The sequence below is a fragment of the Seriola lalandi genome, unplaced genomic scaffold (genome assembly GCF_002814215.2).
Source record: "Seriola lalandi dorsalis isolate HSWRI2012SDOR001 ecotype SW California unplaced genomic scaffold, Sedor1 jcf7180002054862, whole genome shotgun sequence".
Taxonomy (NCBI): Eukaryota; Metazoa; Chordata; class Actinopteri; order Carangiformes; family Carangidae; genus Seriola; species Seriola lalandi.
Window position 1 is genome coordinate 425,172 of NW_019525415.1, and position 21,220 is coordinate 446,391.

The 21,220-nt window shown below is 39.8% G+C and overlaps 1 protein-coding gene across 1 annotated transcript; it reads right to left on the bottom strand.

The window, feature by feature from the left end:
- Window positions 1–992: 992 nt before the first annotated feature.
- Window positions 993–8,596, bottom strand: LOC111670846 (neuroepithelial cell-transforming gene 1 protein-like). The gene is made up of 12 exons (XM_023427760.2): window positions 8,308–8,596; window positions 6,779–6,845; window positions 6,460–6,519; window positions 5,675–5,782; window positions 5,403–5,570; window positions 5,243–5,305; window positions 5,061–5,157; window positions 4,907–4,983; window positions 3,914–4,171; window positions 3,514–3,684; window positions 3,208–3,394; window positions 993–2,032 (listed from the first exon to the last, which is right to left on the bottom strand). Exons 1-12 carry the CDS (start codon window positions 8,451–8,453, stop codon window positions 1,701–1,703), a joined length of 1,734 nt encoding a protein of 577 aa, XP_023283528.1. The 5' UTR covers window positions 8,454–8,596; the 3' UTR covers window positions 993–1,700.
- Between the last annotated feature and the right edge of the window lie 12,624 nt (window positions 8,597–21,220).

Here is a 21,220-nt window from a genome sequence, read left to right on the forward strand (position 1 = left end):
TGTAACACTACAAAGTTAACCAAATAATAGTAAAAAACTTTTCCTTCTCTTTTCTGATGAAAAATAATTTCACTTCCTTGATCTTGTCATGTGTAGGAACTGGGCATTGGGGTTGTGATGGGGAACCATGAACCACACGACCAAGAGAAAGCATGAAGAGCCACGGTGAGAGGATGGTGGAGACAAATACCAGGGAGTGTAGCTGCGTAACAATTATTTTACTTGGACTGTTGCGTTTATAACCCTACCAGAAAGACTGCATGGACTTTCTGCCATGATCAGCTCATGTGAGCCACACATTCAACAGTGTCCTATTTCAGCAGAAAACTACATTTTGAAGATGTTCAGCAAGGCTGTAGCGAAGCTGTTAGTGTTGGCGGCATACCATGAGCTATAAATACTGCAGGTTCAACAGCTGACACTTTGCAAGGGGCCCCTTTGTTTTCTGTACAGGTTTTCTTCATTATTAGTGATAGTGATAAAATATTAGAGAGTCACTCTCACTTGCAGTGAGTATAAACACCAGACAAACACTGGCATTACAACTGATATTTAGCTATAATTTAATTACACAAAAAATTGACATTTACATGTAGGTAAAAATGAAGCGGGCCGATCAAACCCATTCATCAACAAGCCTCGCCATGCAGTCATTAACATCTGATGACAGAGAGAAGGTAGAAGATGGGAGTCAAATGTGCTTCTAAACTGAAAATAATTTACCAGTAAAAGTGACTTGATGATTCAAATGGATCTAATGAAAAATGCAATGATGACTTTTTACATTACACATATATCATTTTTAACAGCTAGTCTGTCTGAAAGGAGTCAAGTTCAGTTTTTAGCTCAGCTTCTGTTTGCCCTATAAATATTGCGACACAATGTCAAACAGCTCTGTCAACAGTAAAAGGAAGTGACAAAGGGGTCAAAGTACAACTGAAGATGTGTTGTAACAACAACAATAACCTCACAGTGAGTCACACTCAGGACTCTTAAAGTACAAACAAGTGTTTTATTTTTCAATGATTAACAATTTTCCACTGAACACAAATGAATACATGTAGATTTGTCTGATTTTTTCCCAAGAAATGTTCTTACCTTATCTTATCTATGGTCAGGGTTCTGGTCATTATCTTTTATCTAATCTCACAACATTTTTAGCTCTTCGAACTCAACGGCTTCCTGCACAGCTGAGGCCATCACAATTTCTTCTTCTTGGTCCTTTATCTTTGCACACATAACACTTACAACAGACAACTGCACACATGCTGCTTACACTATAGCTGCTCTGACATTTTGATTAGAGCAAAAAAAAAGAAAAGGAAAGTTTTAAATGTGTGACACTGAAATGAATGATGAATCAAAACAAAAAAAACTACAAGTGGTATTAGGTTGTTTTAGCTCAGGTAGACACAGAAAACCCTAATTCCACACACATTAAGCTGGTGTAAACATCTATTTCAGTCACACTAGCACATAACTTTTTATGTAAACTAATTACACGTTTTAAGACTAAAATTTGATATACATTTGGACGGAAATGATTGGAGAGGCTTTTTCAGTGCAGCTACAGAGATGAAGCAAGAGCGCAAAATCAGTGGTTGCATGAAACATTCAATTACGTGACGAACAAGGCACATGTTGAACACGTGCCTGTCTGAGAGGAACCCATTTGAGAACCATCAGGTCAGGTTAAATGTCTACACTCCAGTCTCCTTCCTCTTTACTGAGCCTTGTAACTTCTGGTCCAGTCTGGTTTTGGAGAGTGTCTGAGGCCTGAGTTTAGGGCCAGAGACAGGCGGACAGTTCTCGTCTGTCTCGTCATCATAGACGGTGGCTGAGCGAGCAGAGGAGCGCCGTTTGGCTCTGACAGCTTCTCCCTGCTGAACTCTAGGTGGAGCCTCCTGTTGCTGGGCCATCGCAGAGCGTAGGCAGTTGAGCCATTGCTGTTTGTGGTAGACATCATTGACATGCAGGGTGTGGGACTGCCCATGGGATGGATCCAGAGAGCTCACACGGAAAACGTTCTTCACTGGAGAGACACAGAAAGCAAAGAAAGACAGTCAAAAAAGATAAAAAAAAAAAGAAAAGAAAAAAGCTCTCTTTAAAAGGACCAGTGTGTAGGATTCAGTGGCATCTAGTGGTGATTGCAACCAACCGAATACCCCTCCCCTAACCCCTCCCTTTCCAAGCATGTAGGACAACCTACAGTGGCCTTCAGGCAACATAAACACACAAGGCCCTCTCTAGAGCCAGTGTTTGGTTTGTCCGTTCTGGGCTACTGTAGAAATATGGCAGTGCAACATGCAACAGATGAAATAATTTTAAGCTAGCAAAAACACAATGACTCTTACTTTCAAGTGATTATACACTAATGAAAGCATAAGTATAAATGTTATGTTCCATTTCTGCAAATAGAGCCCCCTAAATCCTACACACTGGTCCTTTAAGGCTGCAAAGTCTAGACAAAATCAAGTTTTAATGACATTCCATAAAGTACAAATATACTAAAAACAGCGGTTCAGCTGCAGTGACGGGAGTAAATACGGTGTCTATTTACTTCTCTGTGAAATTTAATAACCACTAACTGTTCTGTTTTCATGTTGGCGTAGGCCTGCCTGTGCAACAGCAAAATCTAAAGTTGCAGCAAAGAGAAGATTCAAGTTAAGCTTAATTCCACTTTTGAACACTGGAGCCACAACCAACCCCTCCCTTACAGCTCAGGGCATGTTCCCAGTGTAACCAGGTGATTCAGAAAAGCTTGGAAGAGTCAACAGAATGGGTGAAACCAAACAATAATGAAACCCTACTTCCACAAAAGGGCTGAAACTAATGATTATTTGTTGTGATTACTCTGTTTTCTCTTAATCTTAGTCCACACAAAGTCAGAATAAAATAAATTCCCAGAGCACAAAATGGCATCTTTAATTTATTTTGTCTGACCAATGGAGCAAAACCTAAAAGATTGATTGTTTGATAGTTTCTGTGCATAGATAAAGGGAAAAAGTCAGGATAACACATTAAAGCCTAGAGCTTTTTTACCATTGTGGTCCCTTTGGGACATTGGGATAACAAATATAAAACAATACAAAAGACAGAAAAGGAACAAATTCATCAAATTGATGAAACAATTAAAAATAAAAAGGGGTGACACAAATCTGAGAAAATGCCTCAGCACAAGATGGAGTGCAACACAACTCAACCCACCTTTCTCTGCATTGGTGAAAGCCCCTCTGAATGACCCCCCCATGCGGATATCTCCATCCTGCAGGTCCTCTAGAGCCAAGTCCCGAACCGGGATGGGCTGTCGATACACCTGGAAGCAGCTCCTGTCGTTACGTGTCACCGGTCGGGTCAAAACCAGCAGCTCAGAGAAAAGGAACACGTGCAGCCGCTGTAGAGAAACACGTTCAAAGGGAATGAAATTTACTTTAATACAAGACAAACTGCCTGTTAATAGTAATTTCATAGCATGTGGATGGTAATAATATGGAAAGTAATCCCAATTCTCACCGAGCCACTCTTGTTCCGCAGCTCACCATGACAAAGTAGGGTCTTACAGTTGTCTATGAGAGGGTCCCGCTGCTTATCATCCAGGTACTCCAGTTTGTCTATATAATACTGGCACTCAGACTCCCCTTTCCTCACGTTGATATCAGACAGAATCTCCTGGATTATTATGATCTGGATAATTAAAGAAAGACTTATGACTACTGGGGAAAATGCACAAGACTCAATAACCGTAGAGATGTTCTATAACTATAAAATTAAGGTGTTATAATGATAATAATAATAAAAATAATAACACACCATAATTGCTATAGCCAGGTGATTTATCAGATCTAAAAGCTGAATGTAAGCAACAACAGTCATATCTGAGATAGCAAAGATATGTAGAAAGTAGATATCATACAGCTCGATCCAGACTGGCTACGTCTGGGTGATCAGGAGGAGTGTGTCTCAGGATCTCTCGCAGCAGCAGTGGGTATTTCACCAGGCGTGATCGTGGTATGTCTAGGAAGCTCCAGAGGTCAAGCTTCCTGCTGAAGGGCGACTCCAGACAGCGCTGCAGGAAGTCCTGGACCCGCCTGTCCTGCTTTTTCTGGTCAAGCAGGGCTTTGGCTGCAAGCTGGTTGCTGCAGTAGTTTTTGTAAGCATTCAGACCAGGCAGCTGAGAACATACAAAAACAGGTTCAGGTTATTTGAAGACTATGTATCAAGGTATCTGCAGGTCTTGACAAGTCTTAAGAAATAATGAATTTGGTTTCTTCCAAAAAGTATTTTATCTTTTTATTTTAAAGTCTTGAATATTTTCTTTTGAATGTACCGTCAACAGAAATGTTATAATATGTTTCTGTATGCCATTCCTGGTTGTCTGGAGATGTTATGCACCTCTAAACTAAGTGTGATTTTTTGACAGTGGGTTGTGCTGCAGGACCAATCCATTTTAGTTAAGTTTCAGTCAGCACCGTCAAACCTGATGCAAACACCGTCACATCTATTAGCTAGTTACAGTAGCTAGGAAGGCTCGTCTCATAATGGGCATGTGTCAATTATAGCCAAAACTTAAATTAATTTGTAATTTTTAATGGGTCCATCCATCCATTTTCTGCAGCTTATCCATGTCCAATTAAATTAATGCATAATTAATTTCATTTTATGCATTAGGAATTACTGCTATATACTGCTAGAAACTACTGAAAAACTGGATATAATAATAAATCATTCTAGGCTGTATAATCCCTACTGGTTTTCCATCATACTTTGATTTTACTTTGACCAGTTTAACTGTGACACAGGTATTAAACTGTGTTATGTGTTCTATATGTTATCAAAAAGGTCTTAAAAAGGCCCAGTAGGAACCATGTGTGAAAGGTAAACATCCTTAATTTGCTACCGTACGTACCCAGTCTATTACTATCTGTCCGATCTGAGCTACTGTTCCATCAGGGCCTGTTTCCTCGGTCAGTTTCATCAGTAAGTCTGCAGAGAAAATAGTTCACACATGGTCAGAAACACATTTTAGCATTAAAGTCAAATAATGGTTGGTGATATCTTACCCTCATGTAAGGGGATGTATGCATCCAGGTCCCCAAATATGTGACCAAGTTCCTCCTCTGTCATTATAGAGAGCTTTAGCATCGGATCATGATACGCCTGAAGATGAGCACAGAAGCCGTTAACAAAGAAAGAGTAAATGTTTTGATTTTTTAAATAAATGATTACATTTTATTTTTCTAACCTTTCGTGCAAGTTGGAGATCTTCAATGAGATCCTGCTCTCCTCTGTAAAGCTCATAAATTGCCTGGAGAAGAAAGAGGAAAGAAACCACCGCAGGAGAAGTTAGTTTTTCTGCTCTCTGTACTCTTAAGATGACCGCACTCTAGACTGAAGCACACAACCTCTTGTCTCTTGATCTCTTTGGTGGAGAACGTGCTCTTCTGATGTACGTCCAGTGTCTCTGACCACAGCGGATTGTTTCTGCGTTTAGTGGGAATGGGACCTGCTGCCTTGCTGCTGGCTTTGAGCGACATCCCTGGTGACTTGCTATCACCACGTAATGACATTGACTAGAAAAAAAGAAATATTTGACAGTCAAACAAATTATACTCATCTAAATTTCCACATGGTCAATTTGAAGAGTGAGTGTCACAGAAAAGACAATGCCCTGCACCTGGATGGTCTGGCCAAAGCGCCGCACTGCCCCATTCTTTGAAGGAGATATCAAGTTGACGAGGGATGAAACTTTGGCCAGTGGTCGTACACGCTTGTTACTGGGTTCCTGCGAATCAAGGAAATAAACTCTCTTTAGTTCCACTTGATCGTATTGAGGTGTATACTGTAGCGCTGCAACAATATCTTGGATAATATGGTATTGTTTAACACAAGACTCTCAAGCAGATATTGGGATTAAAACATTTACCTTCAAATTATTTTATTCAACATGTGTCAAAAAAAAAAAAAATCAGCATTTATACATACATACAGTATATAAACATTATTATATACAGTGTTTGTATAATTGCAAAGAAATACTTTTGTTTAGTGTGATTTATCCTGCTGAGAAACCTCTCAAATTAGGGAATCCTCCTAAATATCATAGCCGTCTTTTATTAAAGTTTAATGTTATAATATCAAAATGCAAGTGTTGATGCTGTATAAGTGTATTAAACCACTCAATGCACTGAACTGAACCATGAATTTGTAACCATTACTGCGCTAAAAGACTGATCGTCTTGAGCAACAGTTTCTTTCACCATTATCATTATTATCCTCAGACACACACCGGTTGTGCCAGTTTGAGAGATTATCCTGAGCATATAACACACGAGAGCGCTCATGGCTTCCTGTGTAGCTGACAACCTGAGTCATGTAAAAGGATTAAAGTTTGAGCGATTAAAGCAGGTCTAGTGCAGACCTGCACCCAGTGGACAGACAAGAGGCTGTTCTGACTCTCACCTTGAGGTCGAAGCTCGACAGACTGACCGTGTCATCCTCCTTCTCTTTGCGCTTTCTCTTCTGCAGAAATACAAGAAAGACACACTTGATATTTCACAGGTGCACGGAGAATTCAAACAACAGATTTTCAGCAACATTATGAAATATTCCTACATATAAAACACAATCCAAGTATCAGAGCTGCAGTTCATGTACAAGTCACATGTATGGCTTATGACAGTCATGTTTTATTTTCATTTGCTCAACAAACAGATAATAGCGTGAGGATGTGACCACTGCAGTGTAACACGATAGCGTTTGGTTTTCAACATTAACTCACTAGACTGAAGTCCCATGGAGTCCCTGGTGTCAGAAACGTGAAGGAGCTTCTTCTCTGCAGTGGAGGTCTACAAGAAACGAGACAAATCACGTTTGGCTTTGCACGGTGAAAATAAGTTTATATCTACTTCATTGACAGCTTGGCTTACTTATGTCTGTTTTTAAAATTTTGCTCCCCATTAGTTGGCTGTCTGGAAAGTTATCATTTTAATGGAGAATGCATTACAGCTGTTAATATGACGGATGCCGTTTGTGTCCCATTTCTGTTCCAGTCACTGTTTCAAATATGTCAAGCGTTGTGGATGAAGACGGAGGGATATTAATATTTAAAACCATATAAGGAGTCTGACTGCTCACTGCTGCTGCAGGAAAAAGTCAGTTATGGTGACAAAACAATGAAGCTACAGAGAATTAAAATGTCTTCTTCTTAGGGTGTGACTCCCAGAGGGTGATGTCAAGTCCAAGGTCAGCTGCACACCCTGCTACACACAACCCAGTTCTTGTGCTCATGCCTTTAAGCTATGCTGAAAATAAGTGGAGAGTGAAGGATACAAGAAAAAAATGAAAATAACTGGTAAAGTTGCATTTATCTACAAATCGATGCTGTCTGGAAATGATTTGTAGGGGACACAGAAACACGTCAACATTTAAACAGAGTAATGACTGCAAGCTAACCATTTGGCACTGTGCAATCATGAATTTGAAGCCAATACAAATCTCTTTACCAAATATATCTGCAGATATCAATACTTATAGCATTTAACATTTTAGCATTTTAGTCTGTAAGAACAAGTAGAGGTGCAATGCAAGTCAAATTATGCACATATATGTATCTAAAGGCAAGTCAGTGAGTTTGTCACTTCCCTGTATTGATGGTATAAACAATACTGAGCTGATGAATATGGCATTGGCTGATAGAATAGAATGAAATAAATTATAACTTTATTTAATTGCCTTGGTCTATTCAAAACAGAAAAGCAGCAGAAACACATTTAGCATACCCTACTAATAGTGTACTTATATAATTTATTGTTGCATCTAACTTACACTACCATTGATTCTAGTTCAGAAATGATCAGTCGAATAGTTGATCAGCAGAAAATTAGGCTAAGTATTTTGATTATTGATCAAACAGAACGTTTAGTGGTTCCAACCTCTAAAATGAAACTACGAAATGATTAATCAATTAATCTAAGAAAAATACTCAACTGACAAATAATGATAAAAACAATTCTAAATTGCAATCTGCCTTCATTCTTTAATTTACTTGCAATTAGTTATGACAAGTAAGTAATTACTAAACAGATGATTGCAATACGTCACCACGTCGTTTAAAACAAAAAGTTGAATGTTATTTTTTCCGAGGTGCACCTGAAGGCATCCTTTGCCAGTTACAATACCAGTCCTGCCCGACATTGTTGACTAACCAGGTACCATTAGCCACAATAAAGAGTGTAATAGCCACATTATATTGCAGCAGAGCTACGAAATAAATAAGGATTTTTGTATTTTAAGACATGATCCACGTACTTTTTGGAGTTGTTTCTCCGGAGTGTTTGTGGAGAGGGCTCTGCATCGTTGATGACACTGGCATTGGACGTCCTCGATGACATCCTGCGAAGCTTTTGCCTTTTATTTTCCATTGTTCCTCCACAGACCTCTTCATTTTCTTCCATTTTGCGAGAGGCTTCGTTTTGAAATCACTTATATCGAGGCGTAGTTGTAGCAAAGTGAGCAAAGGACGACGAACAGCCGTGTAAAAACTGATCCCAATGTGTACAAAGAAAGCAGGAGATCGATGACAACAGAACACACACCACGGCGGAAGTTTGAATATGGCGGAATCTTGGAAATGGACCAATCAGCAGAGCGCTCAGAGCTCGCGCACCACGAGATGGGAGGGGCCAGTCAGAATTCTATAAAAAGATGTGAATGAGGCGGAGAATAATGGAAACCAGGCTTATTCTCCACGGTCATTCAGATTTATTTTTGTTACGATTATTTCTTTATTAAGCTTCTGCATGAATATATTCACAGGTAGGTACCTGGACATAACACATAAACTGTAATAATAATTAATAACATAATACGGAGACGTGTATCTTCCCCTATATCTAGGCCTACACATCACAGATGTATCTCAATACAGATTATGGAGGCCACAGTGCCAACACCAACAATAAACAATTAATACCAATTAATAGGCATACGGACTCAATTGGGATTTATTTATTTATTTTTTAGTTATATCTCATAGAGTTAAATGGTGCTGAAGGAGCTCACAAACATAAAATGTGTTGTATTCCAGGCGCATTACTTGGTTTCTGGGACTTAAGGTGAAACATAATGCGTGTACATATAGGCTCAATCCATCAATATATGGCCACCACCTCTGTATATAGATTGTTTACAATATTACCCATACAATATTAATTCTAATTGGCTTTGTATTGATAAACACTCACTACTACCTTGTTCTTTAGCATAGTAAGAACCACACCACTACCCCATATAGACAATATACAGTAACGATTTAACGTGTATAGGAACAATACTATGTTGACCAGATATTATTTATACATATCTATTTTCATTCTTACTTGCCTGCACATGATAGTAATATGTTTATATGTTTCCTTATCTATATTTAACTGAATGTCTGAATGTGCATCTCCTTCTTACTTTTTCAGCTTCAGCAACTTTCTCAATGAAGTAGATTCTGATTTTGATACTCATAATTCAGCTGTCATGTGCAATCTGCTCTGCACGGTTGTTGATAGGTCTTTGAAGGTGACAGAGTACATACAGTATACAATGCAAAGAGAGTTGGTGTTAGCGGGGTGTATCTGTAGGTCCCAGCATCTTATTTTTGCCCAAGGTCCCTTATTTGCCTTTACTGTCAGGGTGCATGAGCCAGACTGGAGGACTAAAGCAAGAAAGACAATGAACCTTTTCTGACATTACAGAGAAAATATAATAACAGCATGTAAAATGTCTCATTTGAATACATGGACTTGTTTGTGCTTAGAGACAGGAATCCAAATATAAATAAAAATAAATATAACCATATGAATATTACATCAGGATGCTTGTTTGAAACTTTATTTCATCTCATGCATATTGCATTTGATATATACTTTACAACTGAGAACCTTATTTTCATTTCAGCGAAAGCAATACATGTCAAATTTGATAAAAACAATGTTGTCAGAAATTTTGTCTCTCTGTGTTTGAATTTCTTTGCTTCAGAGTGCGGTTCATGAATAATACATCATCCGAGGGAAGTCTTATATTGTGCAATAAATCATCTTTTTTACCCCCATATAAGGATCAAGATTAGATTTTATTCAGACCCTTCTGGCCTGTTTGACTTTCCTCTGTAGCAAGACCCGCACATCAGTCAAACAGGGCATGATATGCTCCTTGAACCCCACAGCTCTGTCCTTCATGAGCACATCATCACCACACCTGTCGATGTCATGATATATGGTGCATGACATCATTGCTGTAGCGTCTTCAGGGTGGAGGAGGTGCTTTGAAACGGCTCCTGGGTATGGGTAAGAACACATGAACTATACCTTCATACATATTGCTCCCAGTCAAATAAAACATATGTAGTAGTGTGAGTTTATAAATAAAAACAATCCCACAAACAAATGGCTATAGTTGACAAAACAATATCACAACAAAGTGCATTTAATAGCTTTCCTCAGCAGGTAAATACTTCTTGTCCATGTTCGCTTTAGAAGTTGAACCTGAAAGTTCATTCTTAAACTTGGACAAAAACAGTATTTGACAAAACAATGTTACCACAAGGTGCATTTAGTAGTTGTTCTGGAGCTTTCAGTTGTAAACAATCATCTTCCACTTTTAAATACTCACAAACATGGAAATTTGAACATCTGCAATTCCATGAAAACCGCTGAAGAAGATCCATTTTAGTTTCCAACAACCGAATGAGGTTAAATGAGACAAAAGCTTTATTGTGATAAAAAGTTTATTGTAATGCTGACATTTATTAAGCACATTAAAGATAATTTTACAACTTTTATCGCCACAAAATAAAGGCTTCTTTCAGTTTTTAATTGACAGGTTTCCTTAATACTGCATACAGTAGCTGCGACACCCACTACCTTTGATGAAATCTAAATGGTACATTTCACATTCAGTCAAAACAAATATAGAAAACCCTGTAATGGGATGAAGTGCATGCGATGAGCTGGGACCAGACTTCAGACATAGAATGGGCCTTTAAAAGTTGGTTTAAAGGCATGTAACTTTTGAAATAAGAAAAAAGAACATAAGAAAGATATTATTGTGTAAATGACATTACTGAGTCAGACTGTATGACTCCTGATTACACAATGTTTGCCTTTATTTCTTAATTGTCTCTTCTGTTCACTGTTCAGGAAAAATTAAACAGTGTCAGTTAATCTTACAAAATGCATGAAACAACACAGCTAACGGAAATACAACTGATGAATAAAGGCGGATTCATGATAATACACATGCCTGAGTCGATGGGAGACACAGGCAGGGAGAAAAAGAAAGCACAACAGCAGCTGTGACCAGTTAGTGAATGAAGCAGGAAAGTACAGTTATTTATACAAATGTGACCTACTTTTAGGCATCACGAGAACATGCCGTATTTCAATTCATTCATGTACAGAGTCTGTACATGCTGATAGCCCACCTCCCAGAACACTGATTTCATATGGTGCTAGAGACTGGGTACAAACATCTATGTCACCGAATGAAATCAGTTTCTGAGTGCAGTCCTTTACTCAACAAGTCCTCTGATTGTTATAGACAGTGCATTAGGCTACAAATAAGCAGTACAAAGATGTGTTGGAGACACAAAATGAGACTCTTGATATAGTATAATAAGGGATGGTAAGTCTTGTGTTGATAAGTGGATGCAGATGTAGGTCAAAAGTTGTTGTTGACTGAAGAGGGAAGCTGCCCTGTATTTGATCCTCTCCTCCCCTGTGTTTGGCTCGTTCTACAAATGAACAGCAGAGGGTGTGGTTACGCTGGAAGTCGGGGCCAAACCAGTGACCCAGTGGTGGAAGAGATTTAACCTCAAGATTTCCAAAGAGATATTTTTGAAAATGAAAAAAAAAAAAAAGAAAGACATGAAAGCAAAACTTGGTGGAAACTCCCAGGTGTTTCTGGTCCGTCACCCACCTGGATCAGAGTCCTCTGCTAGAGACCAAAATCATCACAAACATCATTACAGGAAAACAGTCATATCAAGCTTTAGACTGACATGGTGTTGGACATCAGGATTCCTCTGAATCAGTTTGACATTTTGGGAAATACTGAATACTGTATTGACTTTTAAGCAGAGTTAGATAAGATGATTGATATCACTCTCATGTCTGTATTTTAAAAATGGCCAGAGGGTGTTTATCTTATCTTAGCATAAAGACTGGAGGCGGGGGACAGCTAGGCCTCTGTCTGAAGATAAAAAAAAATCCACCTACGAGCACCTCTAAAGTTCACCGATTAACGTGATATATCTTCAGTTTAAAAATGACAAGTTGTGCTAGAAGTTAGTGTGCGGGAAATAGTCCAGCACATAACCCACCAAAAACCACAACTTCTCACATACAGTTTGATTTCTGAACTAATTAGGCTTCACAGCTGCTGGTAAGTGATATTTTTTTGACTTTGGACACAGACAGACTATCTGTTTCCCCCAACTCCAAGTCTTAATGCTAAGATAAGCTATCTGACTGTAGCTTCATGTTCACAGTGCGGATGAGAGTGGTATTGATCTTCTCATCTAACTCACAGTAAGAAAGCAAATAAGTGTATTTGTCAAAAATATCAATCTATTTCTTTGATTCCTTTAAAAGTAAAAGGTGACGAAGAAAAGACCAAACTGAATATGAACTGATGCAGAGGCAGGTTGAACACCCGGACGCTGCCCTGCTGATGTCATGGCAACATTAGTCATCATCTTACAAGGAAACATCCTCCATTCAGGGTTGTCTATAAAGATGAAACACTGGTCAGAAAGGCTTTAGGGCGTTGTCTATACATTACTGCTCTTATATGAAAAAAAATAGAGCTGTGACAGACACAACAGGAATTGCAAGGAAACAGCAGCAGGCAGGTGACAGAAGTGCATAAAAAACAACATGCATTATGGTTGAATAATCAGTTCTGAGCTATAGACAAAAGTGAAATTGTTGACAATAAATATGGCACATAAAGGTAACAGGTCTACCAGGTTTAATAATAATGCTTCTACCATAGGAGCTATGAATCATGTTTGTTCCCAGATGGCTTCATTGGAACAGGAGCTGAAAGAGGTGAATGTTTATCATATGACACTCTGCTCATAACACCTCCTCTTCCCCTTCCTTCCTACCACGTTCATGGGCCAAATCTCGTCAGAGTAAATATAAATCCAACATGCAGAGACAAAAAGATACTGATTAAGACATGCTTTCATTCAAGGAAAAGATTTGTCGTTGTGCAATCTTGCCACATCACGCATTAACAACACTGGATGGGTTAAGAGAGAGAAGGAAATTAAACTCTGGGTTTGCTGGTAAATGCTCTGCATCACCAAACTGGGAGGATGACTGAGCCACAGCTAAATGAAAGTGGTGACCCAAGGAGGCATCCAGAGAAACTGTAGTCATCAATTTGCCCCTCATCTCTACAATATTTTTGTCTGGTGTCACCAACCATCCGAGAATTGAGAGCGGGAGTGAGTCAGTCAGTGATCACTCAGCTATGAGGAGCAGGAAGTCAGTGGAGACTCATGGATGAGGGGGATACGATGGCTGTAATGTATCATTCCCGCTGAGCTCATCCTGAGGCTGGTCTGTCTCCAGTTGCAGTTTCATGTTCGTATCGGAGTGAATGCTCCTCAGCATGCTTAAGTGAGTTCACACATAGGGCAGGCAGAGCAATTATTGTTAATGGTGGAAGGTATAACCCCATGAATGTGCGCAATCATGTGCTCGCCTAGGCAAAGAAATGAGGAGAGGGTGAATGTGGTGGAAAGGGTTCCTGTTCATCATAACATGAACGAGGAGGCTTGTTGAACCAGACCAAAGCAGAACTAACATTAAGGTTCATGAAGTACTGACCAATGAGTCTGATCACTTTGAAGTTCTGCATGTGCGAAGAACACGAGTCAGCCACAACATGAGGAGACTCAAACCAATTACTTGAAGCATTAACGCTTCGAAATGACTTTTACGACAAAGCAGCAAAAATACACTCATGGGCTTTCTTGAAGCTTCAGCCAGCACAGTTAGCTTAGCTTAGCATAAAGACTGGAAATAGAGGAAAACAGCAGGCCTGGTTCTGTCTTGTGTCTGGTATTGATCTTGTCATCAAGACAATAAATAAAGGTATTTCCCACAAAAATACTGAACTATTGCTTTAAGGCAATAAGAGAGAAAGGAAACTGAATACAGGATCTTGCTGAGATGAGAAACCCAATAAGACTTTGGCATTTGGCCAGATGGAGGTAACTCAGCCCCATCTTTCTCAAGCTATAAAATACTGAACTGCGGATTAATCAGTCCACCTCCTTGTCCATAAACAGCCTTTGATCTTAACGCTAAAACTCATATGTGCGTCATATACTGAGACTATAAGCACTCAACCTTGTGATAGATGAGTCATGCAAAAACATTTCCTGGGTTTTTCATTTTGAAATGGCAGCAAACACAAACATGGGTGAACGATGAAAACATACATCTGCCTCGACACAGAGATAGTTATGAATGAGGATGAATGCATAAGACATAGAATAAATGTTACTGTATTTGATGTTGGAAGATGAGTAACCAGGGGATTTCAGAGACTTGCCAGTCTGCCGGTAATTACTCTGGACCTTTACTGCCTTGACTGAGATCCGTGACTGTGCAGACAAAGGAAGACTTCATCAGATTTAAATGACAGAATGAGGTTTGTAGAGAGTGCGTTCTGTAGCTATATATATATACCCGCAGTGATGTAGGACAACATCCAGGTGTGGTCACCTGACATTCACATAAGCAACATTTAGATATGAGAGCAAAGAGACTGGAACAGAGACAGAAAGTGCAATATGGACACACATAGACCTGAGATGATTTAGTGTAAAGGAAGTTTAGCCTTGAAAACTAATCTCTCAGACTCCAAGTGGCATCACATTTAGTCTGTGAGAACAGCCAGGAGTGAGAGGCGGAAAGTGTTTTCTCTGAGAAAGAGCACATCAAATTCTTGTGTCACTGCGTACAAAATCACCACATAGTGACTAAGAGAAGACTCTGATTTGTTGGAGCTCCGTTTGGAGAGAGTGTTAATTAAATTCCTCCCACCATCAACACAAACTTGCCTATCTTGTTCATGGCAGAGTTGTTCACTTTTTTTTGTGCCACATTTAAAACCAAACACACCTTGACAACCAGTGTTTGAAGACATGATGGAGAACAGTCAGTCAGCATGGCTACAAGTGACTGACTGCAGTTCAAAAATAGACTGAAAGTGAAACTGCTACGTCACTTTCTGTAACACCCCATGACATTATTCAGTTTAACAAGTGGTGACATAGTAGGACTGTAAGTAAAACAACATCTTTGTCTTAAAACACTGGATAAGCAAATAGTAATGATACATACAAACAAATACAGGGATAAACACAAACACTAACCTGTTGCAAATCATCCATCACCTACCACACGATGCATTATTTCCTCCCTGGAGTCGTTTTCACTCTTGCTCTGATTGAAAGCCAGTCCCGACCCATGCTGTGCTGAAGTATTATACTGCTCTGTAGGAACTGTAGCCTCTATATGAGAGTGTGTGTGTGTGTGTGTGTGTGAGTGTGTGTGAATGCTCTGAGCAGCAGTGGAGTTATAAGATGGAGATGCCACAGAGAGCACAGCCCCCTTGCCTCTCTCTCTCTCTCTCTCTCTCTCTCTCTCTCTCTCTCTGCTGTGAGCTGTTCATCCACTGCTTTGCCAGAGTCTTTATTGTAACTGTGAGTCAACATAAGCTCACACACACACACACACACACACACACACACACACACACACATGCAGATACACTGCACTATAATATAATCTATATCAACAGTAAGTAATAAGGATGTAAACAGGGGAGACGTGTGTTTTACAAGCTGTAGAAACCAGTTCTCACAAGATAAACGTCCATACAGGACAGAAAATCTACAGTAGCAGCTGCATCAGTGCTCAATCTTTCTCACTAACACAAACACACAGACACTACACTCCCAGCATGACAAAGCATCCCTGCTCTCGCCAACACAAACAAGCAATTACTTAATTTACACACTTCAGCCGCATAATCCTCTAGATTTATATCCTCCATGTTTTCACATGACTAACTCTACAATTCTGTGTAAAAACCACACAGCAGTATTTTGCCTCGGTTTCCCGCAAACAGACCTGGATTCAACTCCAGACCTCTTTCAAATGAGCAAAATAAATAGTGTGTGGAAAAAACAGGAACATAGTTTTGTTAAACAAGCCATGACTTGACGGGGTCAATTATTACCAGAAAAACAAGCCTCATGCAAACCCCACTTCCTCCATGAGTAAAACCACACAAACTGGGGAATTCCCCGGCAAAAGCGGGAAAAGGAAGGGTGAAATTGTATCCACATGGTGATGGCAGGTGAGAGGGTAGGACCACTCACAGAGCAGGAATCTCACCCTGCATTCCTCGGGTGTGACGGGGAATGGAGTAACTGTGCCTCTGTCAAAGACTCAAGCCTTCGTACGTCTCATACACATGGATACATATGCCCAGCCCCCATCAACGAGCACATACTTCCCTTCCCAGAATCCGTTCCTATACGGTGAGTCAGCTGACCATAAAATGAGTAAGCTCCCTCTCCTCCTTTCATCTCTCCACCCTGATTATGCCAAAGGAAGTGGCTGTGAGGGCTGAGTCACACCAACATCTCACCCTGATCTCACCACAAAACCCCTCCTCCCTCCTCCCTCATCACAACAACAACACCGCACACACTTTGATCCATCTGTCAGTCGTGGAGCATCCCCCTGCAGTGTTGTGTGCACCTGCTCCCGCTGTCTCCTCTGTTAACCTCCCACCGTTTACCCTCCTCTCTTCCACTTTCCTGCATCTTTCCAGCTGTGTGCGAGTCCACAGCCGCAGCATCGTAAGGAATGCCTCTCTGGATGTCCACAGTCCCGCTGCCGGCCTCCACATCCTGACCATCCGCGTATCGACCACGATCCCTAGTCCTCACCAGCTGCCTCACTGGAGGACAACTCTGCTCTTAAGACTCAGAAAACACATTACCTCTCTTCACTCACTCTGTTTCTCCTCCTCCTTCTTCATCTCTCTCTCTCTCTGTGTTTGTGTAACTCTGACAACCAGCATACAGACACGAGCTATATCGAGACTGTTTCAGTGCAGATCTTGCTGTCATGACCCAGCCTGCTGAACTGTCAAATGCTCACAGTCTGCACTGACGAAACAGCTATATCAAGACAGTCTGATATCTGTACTCTGGTACAAGAAGAAGTTGAAGACTCCAAGTGGAATAAACAATAGAAATAGTTTGACATTTATTTGCTTTCATGCAAAGCGTTAGATGAGAAGACTGACACTGCTCTCATGTGTATGGCAAATATGAATCCACAGCCAGCAGCCCGTTAGCTTAGATTAGCATAAAAAGTAAAGCAGGGGGAAACAACTAGCCTGGCTCTGTCTTTGTTTTACAATTTAATACATGTTTTTCTCCCTATTTCCAGTCTTTATATGCTGGATTTTTATAACATCAATGTTCATACAGAGGGTTATCACCTAAATCTGCAGTTCCCCTCGACTATACAGAGATTCATAGCGAGTTTCAGCTCATTATTTACTGTTTTGATTCACTCTCACTGCTTTCATAGAGTTGTTTATGGCCACCGCAGACACAAGAGCCAGATATTTCACTCAGGGGATGGTAGAGACCAAAAACAGAGCTAAAAGAGAGTGAATATTGGAGTTATATTCATCAAGTGCCAGAAAAACAACTCAGAATGAATAATACTTTCATTCAGTGCCTGCTTAATGACTAAATAAGCAACTGGTTGCTAACAGGTTTCTCCTATCAAATGACCAAAAAGCCAGTTATTGCAGGTTTAAAGCAGATTTGGCTTACAAGTTTAAAAGGCACTTATGCTTTTTTTTTTTCAGGTTTTATTTATATAATTATATCTGCATCACCATGATGGCATTTTAGCCAGATATTACTATGAATACGCAGGAGAGACAGCAATGTAGGATGTATATTACAGGACAGTACAGTGAAGGAATAATGGGTTAGAGAAGGGGCATAAGGAGGGTGTCAATAACATGCTATTTCATTCCCTCGACAATAATAATGTATATTAAAAAAACTACCCAATAAACGTAAAGTTGCAGAAACAGACACAGATGCATGGTTACTTTATGTCTTTGTGCTGTATACATGTGTACATGAACTGCGCCCTGTGGCAGTGTTAAGATAATATCCGATCTGACATCACACTCTCTGTTGGGTTCAACAGGCAACAAGGTGACAAGACAAAACACACGCAAACACACACATGAAAAAAACCACAAGCAGCATTATATAACAGTCCTACTCGAGTAGTCTGCAGGCTTCAGACGCATCCTTGGTAACAATCACTATAGCACCACCAAAGAAAGGACAGGATTGCGTAACGACAAACTCAATCCCTTCCAGAAGTATATAAATGCAACAGATATGAACCCACATACTGTACAAACAGCTCAGGTGATACTGTGAAGGATCTGATGCTTGAATCTGTACGTTTCACAAGCCAAAGTTATGATTAATAAAACGTAGATGCAGCCCTGCTGCCTCACAGAGTTGTTTTGTATTTTCAACAAAACCATATGCATGCCTCCCACGCCAACAGCAAAAGACATGAATAGTTTCACTTCAAAGGCGCAATGCGTCCTTAATTTTATAACCTGTATCTGATGGTAAGCTGTGATTTGATGCTGGTGTAGACAATATGCCAGCCAGTCTTTATGTAAGTGTAATATGAGTTATTCTGTGGTATTTCTGAGTACACTGAGTGGGTGATGAGGTTACAGTGACGGGCTTTTCTCTGTGGAATGAGAAACTGGGCACAAACACAAGCCGCCCGCCTCCTTCTCTCGTTGTTTTTATTTTATTCTGTCCTTCATAACACACTCTCTCAACTTACATTCATTAACTCACCGTCCAATTCCAAAGGCCAGTGTCCTTCAGAGAAATCTAAATGCTACTTTTTCTTTCATTTTTGTCCACACAATAGGCTCAGAGCTCTCACAGAAAACCGCAGACATTTCAAAGACAGAAACATCTAGTATGAAGATCTCACATCAAAACAGTGACCGTGTGAGAAAATGTACATTTCATATAAAACAGTTAGTTTTTTCAAGGGCACTACAAAGATTAATAACAGACACCCACTTTTAAACAGCAATATTAGATGTGATGATTTCCTGCTAGTTTGGATATGTCCATCCAATACATACATACATATATATATATATATATATATATATATATATATATTTATGTATGTATATAAAATACAGGCTTTTCTAGTTATTATTTCAGGCATCATACTAAGCATAACTGTTATTTGGTTTTGATACAAACAGTCCATTAAATATTAGTTAAATTAATTACTGTGTTGTCTATCTTATGGGGCTTGATATTATTCTCTATTCTTATTCTTGTTGTGTTTCTTTCTGGTATGAGGAAACTAGTTTGACAGTTTTGTAAATCTTGTTAGTATACTCATCTAATCTCATCTTACATTACATGTGTTGTTTTTTTTTTTTATCTAAATAGTGTTTCACATTTTCATAAATGCCTCCAGTAAAAACTTTAAAGGCCAGTTCCTTTAAAGTCGTCAACCTTTACTGGAAGTATGTTCAGCTTGATGCATACAGTAACCTTTGCATAGTGCGAGCAGAAGAAAGAGTTCATTAATGCTGCTACGACTGCGAGACTGCTGAATGTCAAGTTGTATTGATTCAAAATTATGCTGAGTCAGATGCAACGAATGTGTTACTGAAGTCTGTTTCGTCTGAACAGAATTACAGATTTTGCTTCTGAACAATTTCTTACTGAAGGAGAAGGAGGAAATCTTTTGATGCTGGTTTTCGGGTCAGAAATCCACTCTAACCGAACTGCAGGTATGTCATCCTCTGCTCACTCTGCACTACAAAGAGAGTAAGGATGCTACGATTTTTCAATGTAAGACAAATTAAGACAAGGTGGAGGCGTCCGACCTCAGGTCATGTGTTCTGACTTTTTGCCAGATAAAATCCTTGGCGGCTGCTTACCTTCAGTCCAGTGCAGGCCCAGGACAGACTCAGCACAACTTCCTAAATGAACTTAACTCCACCCTTAGCAGTTACAGAGAGAGCCCAGAGGTGGGGGTGGAGGCATCCTCAGACAGACAGCAGCCAGTCATTGCTGGTGACACCGGTCCACTCGGAGCAGACTGACATACAGGCCCCCGGCTGACACCCAGAGCCGCTTCAACATCATGGTGTGTGAGGAGAGGAAATCTGTGAGAGTCAGAACAAATGGAGAGTGTCTGGCTATAATCTGGAGGGTCAGATGATCCTACCTGTGATCTGCTCCATGACCACAGACATGAGAATAAGCTGCAGAGAGGAGAGAGGGCCACTGGAGCAAGAAAAGAGCAGGAGAAGGACACTGAAGAGAATTTATTAAAGGAGCCAAAATATGAGCATTTTAAAAATGATTAAACCTGGAATAATTGTTTTTGGCCACTTGGGGGCAACGGAAACAAAGAATGAATCAATTCATCAGTCAGCCAATGATCACGATTGAAAAGTCAGTAGCCTTGGCTGTAACCCGTAACAACCAACAAACACTACGTTTCTTGAGAAGTTGGGAAAACAGGAAACAAAGAACCATTTTCCATGTTTTTTCCATCAAACAAAAGCACAAATACTTGTGAATCAGTGCTATTTTCAAAAGGCATGGGTACACTCTAATGCAGTTACATAATAGTTAACACACCACTCTTGTGCATAAACACAAAAAGCCACAGATGAAGAGTTTGGCCACTGCTTCCTCTGCAGCAAATGAAAGAACTCGACATCAGATTCGCAGACAATAGCTTCACTTCTGTTTTACTTTCCTTTGCATCTGCACTGAGCAGATGAGGTGTGGATATAAACCAAAGTAGTTTCAAATAAATAAAATCTGTTAGATTTACGCTTGGACAAACTACCTAATTCAAGAGCTGTCAGTTCAAATCAACAGAACTACTCAACTTAATACAGAAAGACTGAAAATAAAAAGGCTAAATGTTCAGACAGACACATGTAACTTCACCTCCAAAATGTCAAAACTTTATGAGCTACCAGAACCAGCAACAATACTCAATCTATTCCTTTCTCAACCTAG